At 37.7% G+C, this 10,224-nt stretch overlaps 1 protein-coding gene across 4 annotated transcripts in view; it reads left to right on the plus strand.

Annotated features, from left to right (window-relative positions):
* Positions 1 to 4,174, plus strand: part of LOC109376573 (zinc finger protein 345) — a 142,806-nt gene extending 138,632 nt beyond the window's left edge. For 3 of the 4 annotated variants that reach the window (XM_019632579.1, XM_019632576.1, XM_019632577.1), the window contains one exon: positions 1,484 to 4,174. In XM_019632579.1, coding sequence (XP_019488124.1) covers positions 1,563 to 2,852 — 1,290 coding nt within the window. In that variant the 5' untranslated portion in view covers positions 1,484 to 1,562 and the 3' untranslated portion in view covers positions 2,853 to 4,174. The remainder of the gene's footprint in view (positions 1 to 1,483) is intronic. The other variant, XM_019632580.1, reaches the window with a different exon arrangement.
* The last annotated feature ends 6,050 nt before the right edge of the window (positions 4,175 to 10,224 follow it).

The raw sequence follows: 10,224 nt of genomic DNA on the forward strand, positions 1-10,224 counted from the left end.
TTATTATTATTTTTAAGAAGTTTATTTTTAAGGATGATAAATTTTTAAGCTAATTTATTCTATTAGCCATTCAGTAAATGTATTTTGATCTTTTTGCATGTACCAAGTTTCAAGTTAATTAAAGTAACAGATATTATCCTTGCCTTTCTAAAGCTTGGCTTTATTGTAGCAGACAGACATTAAGCAAAAATTCAAAATATGATGAAATTTGCAGTTGTAGGGGACAAGTGTTTAATTACCTATTACCAAAACAAAACACAAAGGAAGAAGAAAAGAAAAAATAATGGTGCATAATTAAGACTGAGTATTTAGAAAAGATCTTTATTAAGATATACCATTTATCAGAGACCCGAATAATGGCCAGGAATGTGCAGGGTCAAGAGTGGGGGCAGTGGGAAGGGGAGTATAAAAGAATATTTCAAGCAAATGAAATCACTGTGGTGTGTGGGTGTGGGTGTGGCAGCTTAGTGCATTCAAAGAACTGAGAAGGCCAGTGTAGCTATAGCTTATTATTGAAGGTTGAAGGTACTGCATTGAAGAGTCAGGCAGGACGCAGATCACTGAGTAATTTATTACCAAGTTAAGGGTGTCTTATCTTAAAGATCATGGGAAACCACTGAAATATTTGAGCAGAGCAGTGCTAGACTGAATATCACTCTGGCTGATAAGGGTGCAAAACTGGAAATGCAAGCAGCTAGATAAAACACTCTTTTATGTACAAGTAAAAGATAATTTTGGCTTGATTTATCTATTGACAGTGGAGATGGAAAGAACAATTTCAAAACATATTTAGGCCTACTTTAAACAAGCTTTCTGTGTTAGTGTTAGAGGAAGAGAATGGAGCTGAGATGTTTTTACCTTTGGGGACTTGAGGCATTTGCTGAGTCTTAATTGATGTCTTTAAATTGTTTCTTTTCCTTGTCTCCTTTATTGCTTATAAGTCTTCCAAAGTAATAGCTACCAAACATTGTGCAGTTACTTTATACAACTACATAAATACATTATGTGTGATTTCAGAATCATTCAATAATCATCAGAACTGGTGATCAGAATACTCATTTATCTGCATCCTTCTTATAATCTTCCAATGGTATCACATTACCTTTTGTTTTCTCTTCCCTTCTCTCTGACTTTCAAACTAGCTTCTCAGTTATTCTGCTCTAGTCTTTGCTGAGCTTCCTCTTTTGTTCTCCCCAGGTTAGCCTCACAGATTCCTAGGCAAACATGGATTTTATTAAATGGCGTAAACAAGCCACATGACTTCATCTGTTTCCTAAATAACTCCTGTGCCATTTCCAGTGTGACTTCTCATTCTTCCTACCTTCCTTATGTATTTGTCGAATTGCCCAGTGATATTTGAGAACTGCATAAGCCACTACTTGTTTTGAAAATCAGTTTCAGTTAAGTCCTTTTGTGTCTATTATAAAAGTTTCATTTCCACCAGAACACAGAAATGAATGTTTTCTTTTATATTTTCTTGCAGAATGTGAATCAAGGTTGAGACCAAGAAATTATTTCTGGAAAAGGATATTTATGGAATAGAATCATCCTGATGGGAGATAATGGAAAGACTTATAAGAAACAGCCTTGAGTGTTCAAGTTTCAGAGGTGATTGGGAATTTAGAAGCCGTTTTGAGAGAAAACAGGAATCTCAGGAAGGACATATCATGATATTTACTCCTGAAGACATGCCCACTTTTGATACCCAGCATCAAAGAATTCATACTGATGAGAAACTCCTTGAATGTAAGGAATGTGGGAAAGATTTTAGTTTTGTGTCAGTCCTTATTCGACATCAGCGAATTCATACTGGTGAGAAACCTTATGAATGTAAAGAATGTGGCAAGGCTTTTGGTAGTGGTGCAAACCTTGCTTACCATCAAAGAATTCATACTGGTGAGAAACCTTATGAATGTAATGAATGTGGGAAGGCCTTTGGTAGTGGCTCAAACCTTACTCATCATCAGAGAATCCATACAGGTGAAAAACCTTATGAATGTAAAGAATGCGGGAAAGCCTTTAGTTTTGGATCAGGCCTTATTCGACATCAGATAATTCACAGTGGTGAAAAGCCTTATGAGTGTAAGGAATGTGGGAAGTCCTTTAGTTTTGAATCAGCCCTTACTCGGCATCACAGAATTCACACAGGTGAGAAACCTTATGAATGTAAGGACTGTGGGAAGGCCTTTGGCAGTGGTTCAAACCTTACTCAACATCAGAGAATTCATACAGGTGAGAAACCTTACGAATGTAAAGCATGTGGAATGGCTTTTAGTAGTGGTTCAGCCCTTACTCGGCATCAGAGAATTCATACTGGTGAGAAACCATATATATGTAATGAATGTGGGAAGGCTTTTGGCTTTGGATCAGCCCTTACTCGACATCTAAGGATTCACACTGGTGAGAAACCTTATGTATGTAAGGAATGTGGGAAGGCTTTTAACAGTGGCTCAGATCTCACTCAACATCAGAGAATTCACACCGGTGAAAAACCCTACGAGTGTAAGGAATGTGAGAAAGCCTTTAGAAGTGGTTCAAAACTTATTCAGCATCAAAGAATACACACTGGTGAAAAACCCTATGAGTGTAGGGAATGTGGGAAAGCCTTTGGTAGTGTTTCAGACCTCACTCAACATCAGAGAATTCACACTGGTGAAAAACCCTATGAGTGTAAAGAATGTGGGAAGGCCTTTAGTTGTGGCTCGGCTCTTAATCGGCACCAGCGAGTACACACAGGTGAGAAACCCTATGAATGTAAGGCATGTGGGAAGGCTTTTGGGAGGGGTTCAGAGATTCAACAACATAAGAAAAGTCATACTGGTGAGGAGCTCTGTGAATTGGAAACCGTATAAATTGGAAGGACACATAAGGAAATCATGCTAGTGAGAGTCCCTACAAATGTAATTAAGGTACATTAGTTTTGCTTTACTACTTAGTCTGAGAGAATTAATATAGAAAAAAACTGAATAAAATAAATATTTGGAGATCTTCATTACTTTTGGAAAATTCATACTTGTGAATATTAAAAATTGAAAAACCTTTTACTATATTTTGGCTTTATTTTAAACATTGAAAAATTTGTGTGTGGGCTAATTCTGCTACTTTTATTATTTTTTAATGTTCTTTACTTTTTGTGGATTATACAAAATTACCAGTCCACCTCAAAATTATCTTAAATTTTTTTACTGAGGGTATAAATTTACCCTTCTTACCTCCCCCATTTCTCATCCTCCCAGAATTTATTCAATAACCATATCTATTTTTGTACTTTTTTTCATTGCCTCCTTGATAGTAAGTAATATTTTTATACATGTAAGCCTTGGCTATAAGGTCAGTCTTTGTTTTTTAAAGTTGCATATCTGTCTTTGGATCTGTTTCACCCTGTTTGCACTAAGTTACTGTTACTTTTGTAAGTATCCTTTAATATCTTATGAATCTATACCTTTTGTTTTGGAAGGTTGTTTTATTTTCCTTTTATAAAATTTATACTTTTCTTTTTACAAAGCGATTTTCTTTTATAAAAATAAAAAAGTAGATACAGTTACTTGTAATCTTACCATTCATAGATAATTACTCAAATTTTTGGAGCCAACCTTTTAAGACGATATGTTTTTGTTTTTGAAGGAAAGTGTGATTATGATTATACTATAACTAGCTTTTAATATTCTTTGTAAATGTATTGTTGCTATTTTATTGGCTTGAAAGTATTCACTTGTCTTTATCGAACCCATATTTTGTCAAATATTGAAAAATTTGCCATTATAAAGAGTTACCTTGATGGCCCCTTTTGAATGTGTCTGCTTTATTTATTGTGCTTTTCAGATAATGTGTGGATATCTTCTGCTTTTATAGTTATACATTATAGGTAAAACTGTGTTTCCCTTTGACCAACATCCTGACCTCAGTTATTTCCTTATTAACCAACTTACTTCTACTTCCAGATCCTTTTATATGCATATATAATGTGTTTGTGGTAATGTGAGCATAATTAATGTACTTCAGAGGCTTATTATGTGGATTTCATAATTGTGCCTCTCTCATAGTAATTGGTTAGTATTAGCCATCACCATTATCTTCTCAATCTCTGTTATGTATGGAAAAACTTTTAACTGTGATCCATATCTCACTCAATATCAAAGACATCATAATGGAAAAAAGACATTTATGTAAATGAATAAAGGACAACTTGTAATCAACATTCATTCCTTATTGAAAAGGGATAATTCATCTTAAAGAAAAATAAGATTGTAAAGTGTAAGAAGGCAAAATGCATCATAAAATTTCCCAAGGTGAAAATAATAATAAGGTAGCTACTTCATAAAAACCTGAATACTGAGGCATGAAGATGCCCCTATTTTGCCCCCATCCCTTTTAACAACGAAAATTGGGTATCCATCTACAAACAAAAGTGCCTCTGTGGGAGCTATGGAATCCAACACCATACACCAAGGGAGCTGAGAGGAGTGTTGTCCACCTGTGCATCAGCAAACAGTCCTTAGTACAGACTGTGGAACCAGCAGGAGTCTGAACAAGCCCCAGCCCTTCTTGGTCACAGTCAGGGAGCCTGACAACCTGGAGAGTGTTGATTTTGGCAGACATCACAGACATTCATATGTTTGGCATTCATATGTATGTATATATGCCAAAAAAGAATNCGGCCTGCCCTTTCATCTATCTTTTAACCCTTCTAATTATTTGTTCTTAGTCCCACTTTCTAAGAATTCTTTTTAGTGTCATTCCTTTTATGTTACCCTATTCTTCTATCATGTGAAATTTGTTTTTTTTTATTTTTATTGGGTAACAGTGTGTTTTTTTCCAGGACCCATGAGCTCCAAGTCAAGTCGTTGTTTTTCAGTATAGTTGTAGAGGGCACAGCTCAGCTCCAAGTCCAGTCACCATTTTCAATCTAGTTGTGGGGGACGTAGCCCACCATCCCATGTGGGAATCGAACCAGCAACCTTCTTGTTAAGAGCACGCACTCTAACCAACTGAGCCATCCGGCCACCCACCGGCAACTCAGCGGCAGCTCAGCTCAAGTTGTTGTCTTCAGTCTAGTTGCAGAGGGCGCAGCTCACTGGCCCATGTGGGAATTGAACTGGCAACCTTGTTGTTCAGAGCATGTGCCACCCAGCCTCCCCTATCATGAGAAATATTAATAGCTTTTCATATCCCACTGAGGATATTAATGGTGGCTTCTGGAATTGTCCTTGTTTTTCTGTGTAGTTTCTCTTCTAAGTTCCTTTGGGCTTTGTTTAATCTCTTATACATTACAAGCTTTCCTCAAATATGTATGACATTTGCCTATCTGTATTTTAGAGTGGACACAGAGAGCAGAACAATTTAAAAAGAAAAATTTCAAAACATGACTTTTTATATTCCAACTGGTAGACTTTCTTAGGGATATAATGCCCCCATTTTTTAAGCCTTCTGGAGGTTCTGCAGTATAAATCATCCCCTTCTGGGTTTTCCTTACCTTTGGGTTAGGTTTCATTTGTTTTGGTTTGTTAAGTTAGTCATCATTTATCTTTTTTTTTTTTAAGATTTTTTNTATTTTAATGTGCTAAATAGATCCACTATAATAATTGTTAACATCCCCATGACTATTTTTAACTACAAATTTGTACTTCTTAATCCCTTTAACTTTTTCACCCTGACCCCCAAGTCCCCTCCCATTTATCACCCCGATAAATCTAGTACCCATTTGACACCATACATAGTAATCATAATATTATTGACTATATTCCTTATGCTATACCCTACATCCTCATGATTGGTTACTTTGTACCAATTTGTACTTCTCAATTTCTTCCCATTTTTCACTCACCCCCAAACCCCCTCCCATCTGGCAGCCATCAAAATGATCTCTGTATCTATGAGTTTGTTTCTGTTTTGCTTGTTCATTTTGTTTTTTAGATTCCACATATAAGTGAAATCACATTGCATGTCTTTGTCTGACATACTCCACTCAGCACAATACCCTCCAGGTTCATCCATGCTGCTGCAAATGGCAAGAACCCCCTCCCATTCTTGGCCAAGAAATATTCCATTGTATATATGTACCACCTACTCTTTATCCATTCATCTATAGACAAACACCCAGGCTGCCTCCGCATCTTGGCCATTATGTTATGGGAAATGATGTTGTACCTCCGCCCTTGTCTTCTTGAAGGAAATAGTTCAGTCAAGAGACAGGGTTTGTGCAATAGGGCAGCAAAAGTTTATTAGTGTAAGCGAGTGCACTCCAAGACATGGAGTGGTCTGACACTAGAGAGGAAAGTAGCCTCTCCTTACATTGTGTGAGGGTTTTTATCTCTATGGTTAGAAATGTCTCTCCCTCTCTATTATCTTTCTCTCTCTGCAATATGTCCTGTCTTCCCCTCTTGTTCTCCAGATTGTTTGTCAGAGCATAAGTGTGAACCTGTTACTTTCCCATGATTTATTTGAGAAGCTCATTAAAAATGGTCCTGAGAAGCAGGATGTATATTCTGATAAGTGGGATGGTTTCTCTCCCTCTCCAGCATTCCCCCTTTTTCTAACAACATATTCTTGTTCTCAATATTTTGCTGAGCAAACAAGGTGTTTGTGCCCCAAGTGAGAGAAGCTGCAAGGGGCCTTATTCCAAGTAGGAGCAGCTGCAAGGGGCTTCCTAACCAGGGTTAGTTCCCTCCTTCTGCTCATTTCTATCTTTCTACCTACCTAGTCGTAAACAATGCTGCGATGAACATATGAATGTATCTGTCCCCTCAAAGTAGCATTTTGGGTTTCTTTGGATAAATACCATGAAGTGGGATTACTGGGCCCTTCTTTGTTTCTTGGTATAGCCTTTGTTTTAAAGTCTGTTTTGTTTGGCATAAGTATTGATACCTCATCTTTGTTTGTTTATTTCCATTTTTGTGAAATATCTTTTTCCCATCTCTTTACTTAGTCTCTGTGTGCCTTTCAATCTGAAGTGAGTCTCTTGTAGGTCGCTTATGTAATGATCTTGTTTTCTTATCCATTCAACCATCCTATATTTTGATTGGNTAGGGTGTAGGTTAGGAAAAAGGCAGTTAAGAATATCAGAGTTCAGCCTAGAAAAGGAACTTGCTCCATTATTTGAAGAATTAAGACAAATTTTGGAAGTTTCTTAATCTGACGGTGGTTTTGATGTTTACCTTATCTTCATTATAACAAACATGGGTCCAATATGGGTCCAAACTTTAGACAACAATACTTATATCCATGTACTCAAAAGCAATGGCCCCTTCTTCCACCTTACACTAAAGAAAGAGCCTATAGATAGATATAGTTTATGGATAGATTGATTATCTTTTCTTGTATAGGATCTTTTCTTGTTTACTGAGATCTGGGGATACCGCAGAAATGGTTCAGTCTGTCACAGCTCCCATGGAGTTGTCCAGTCACCAAATCTGCATGAGATTGTTTTTGGTGGATCAGAATCAAAATGGCACTTTAATCCATTGAGCCATGATGTGTCCTTATTGTACAATACACCCAGACCTGCAGAATGGAGCAGGTCCTTTTTATTGCGAATAATAATGACCTGGGTTTTTTTTTGTCATATTGTTTTATTTCTTGCACTGAGTGTTAGGAAGATACAATGGCTTAGTAAAAGTAATACAATCAGTATAAAACAAATCTGTTATTCTCTAGAGTATTTGAGATCTTGCTTCCATGGCATATGTCATTAGTTTGGGCTCAAATAAGCTCTTATAAAAAATTCTCTGCAGGTTTGGATGTTTCTTACATTAACAAGACCCAGGCCTCTTGGTAAAGCCTTTTTGCATGTCTAAATGGGGATTTTTACAAACTTTTAACCTCGTGGGATTGGGAGGATTAACTGAGTTAATCCAGGTAAAGTTCTTAGAACAGTGCTTGGCAGAAGACTGAATAAGTACTTATTATTATTATTATTATTATTATTATTATTATCATCATCTCAAGTCCTGACAGATCTGAGACCTCCACCACTGCTGGAATGTCTCCTGAAGAACACGTATTTATTAAATTTCTGTTAAGCTCTTCTAGGGAAACTAGAATTAAAGAGCACCAACTTTTTACAGGCTGAAGGCACTTAACATATATTAACTCTTTTACTCCTCACAATAATTCTAAAAAAGTCACCATTATTATCCACACTTTATAGATGGGAAACGGGCTCCACAAGACCAAGTAAGGTGAAGCCCAAGATTTCCTGGCAAATGACTGGCTTAGATTTGGAAAAGTCTGACTAAATCTGGTCCTTATTTCACATCACGGGCATGTGTGTGTGAGGGATCATAAATCCCCGCCATGTACGTGCTGCATGTTCTGCGCTTCCCTAAGCCTCCGTCTGCCCAGCGTGTGCCATCCGCAAGGCTTGCCTGTCCTTAGGTAGAGCCTTTTTCAAGTCACAGATATTCTACAGAGTCTCAGCAGCCCTGGGAATCTTACGTCTTGTACCAAATTCAAGTCACCTATGAACACTGTCATCAAGATTGCATGCTTTGAATTCCAAAGATTTTATAATCTCAAACTCAGTGGGCTGGAATTGTACATGTGAGGTGCCTGAGAGTGTCAGGAAAGAGGGAGGAGACTAGGGTGAGGTGAGAGAGGTTCCTGGGACAAAACTTTAAGGAGACATCACTCTCAGGTTCCTGCAAGTGCCGAAGTGGCATTGAGAGTGCTGCCCCCTGCCATTTCCTGTCCCAGGCTTCTCTCCTCACTGGAATCCTGGTCCTGTCAGTAAACACTGACTAGCTCGGGATACCTGTGTGGGTACAATGGACAGTAGAAGAACGGTTTGAAGCCAAATCAGAAAGAGCCTTCAGAGTTGTCATACCTGAGAATTTGCATGTGCTTCATGGGTAAGTGTTTCTCTAAGTGTGGTGTTAGGATCATCCGTTGTTTTAACTTCAGAATTCCCAAAGTGATTAGAAAGGTCTTTTCTACAGAGAATACATGTTAGCCTGGCTGAGTCCTCTGCAAAACTTCTTCCTCTTCAGGAAAAAGATAAATGAGATAATGTCGGTAAAGACATGCAGTAAAGTTATTGTGAGGTCTGCACGTTTATTATTATATTTTAGCATACACATTGTGATGTTTTGTGTGAACCATTTATATTAATGTCACCCAGATGCTGCCAGCATTCTAATCCAGAAGGCACAAGCCAATAACAACCAAATGCAAGGCAAAATCCTTATTGGATCTGTTTTTTTTTTTTTAATTAACTGTAACACACAGTTTGGGGCAAATGTGGAGGAAATCTGAGTACAGCCTGAGCATTAGAGGATATTAAGGGATTACTGTTAATTTTACTAGGTATGAGAAAAAAATTAAGTTCCCAGACAAAAGCTGAGGGAGTTTATCACCACTAGACCCACCTTATAAGAAATGCTGAAGTTACTTCTTCAAGCTGAAATGAAAACATGCTAATTAGTAATAAGGCATCGTAGGAAAATATACAACACACTAGTAAGTGTAAGTATACAGTTAGATTTAGAAAACTCTACTTCTGTAATATGATGGTGGGTTAATCATTTAACTATGGTATAAAAGTTAATGGAAAATAGTACAAAAATTAGCTACTGTAATCTTTTAATGAATACACAATACAAAAGAGGTAAATGGTAAAATCAAAAATATAAAAGGTGAGAAGTTAAAGAGTAGAGCTTTGTATGTGATCAAAGTTAAGTTGCTATCAGTTAAAAATGGTCTTTTATCTATAAGATGTTTCATAAATCAAATGTACCATAAATCTCATGGTAACCACAAAGCAAAAACCTGTAGTAGATTCACCCCCCCATACCCACCCATTTTCCCCACCACACTCATCTCACCCCATCTCCATTTCTCACCCTGGAATAATTCCTACACCCACTGCAAGGCTCCAGGTTCAGCAGGGCACCCCAACTCCTGGGTCCCTGGCTCCTCTCAAGCCTGCTATCCAGCCAGCCTGAGGATAGAGGGGATTGGGTTTTGGCAGCAAGCAACTTGGTAATTTCTTTTTTAACCCTGTTCTTTGGCTCAAGAAGTGCAGTCCCCAGCCCCTTCTACCATCCATGCTGCCTGGCATGCTCCTGACTTCCCTTACTGGAGCATAACAAGGGCTAAAAAAATGGACCTAGGCCCAAATGGGCTGCTGGCAGTAGGTTAGGACATGGTGGGTTGAGGCCCTATCAGGCATGCCTGACTTCCAGGAACTTTGTTAAATTATATTTTCTTTGAAAACAATACATTTTATTC

The sequence above is a fragment of the Hipposideros armiger genome, unplaced genomic scaffold (genome assembly GCF_001890085.2).
Source record: "Hipposideros armiger isolate ML-2016 unplaced genomic scaffold, ASM189008v1 scaffold_1154, whole genome shotgun sequence".
In the NCBI taxonomy this organism is placed as follows: Eukaryota; Metazoa; Chordata; class Mammalia; order Chiroptera; family Hipposideridae; genus Hipposideros; species Hipposideros armiger.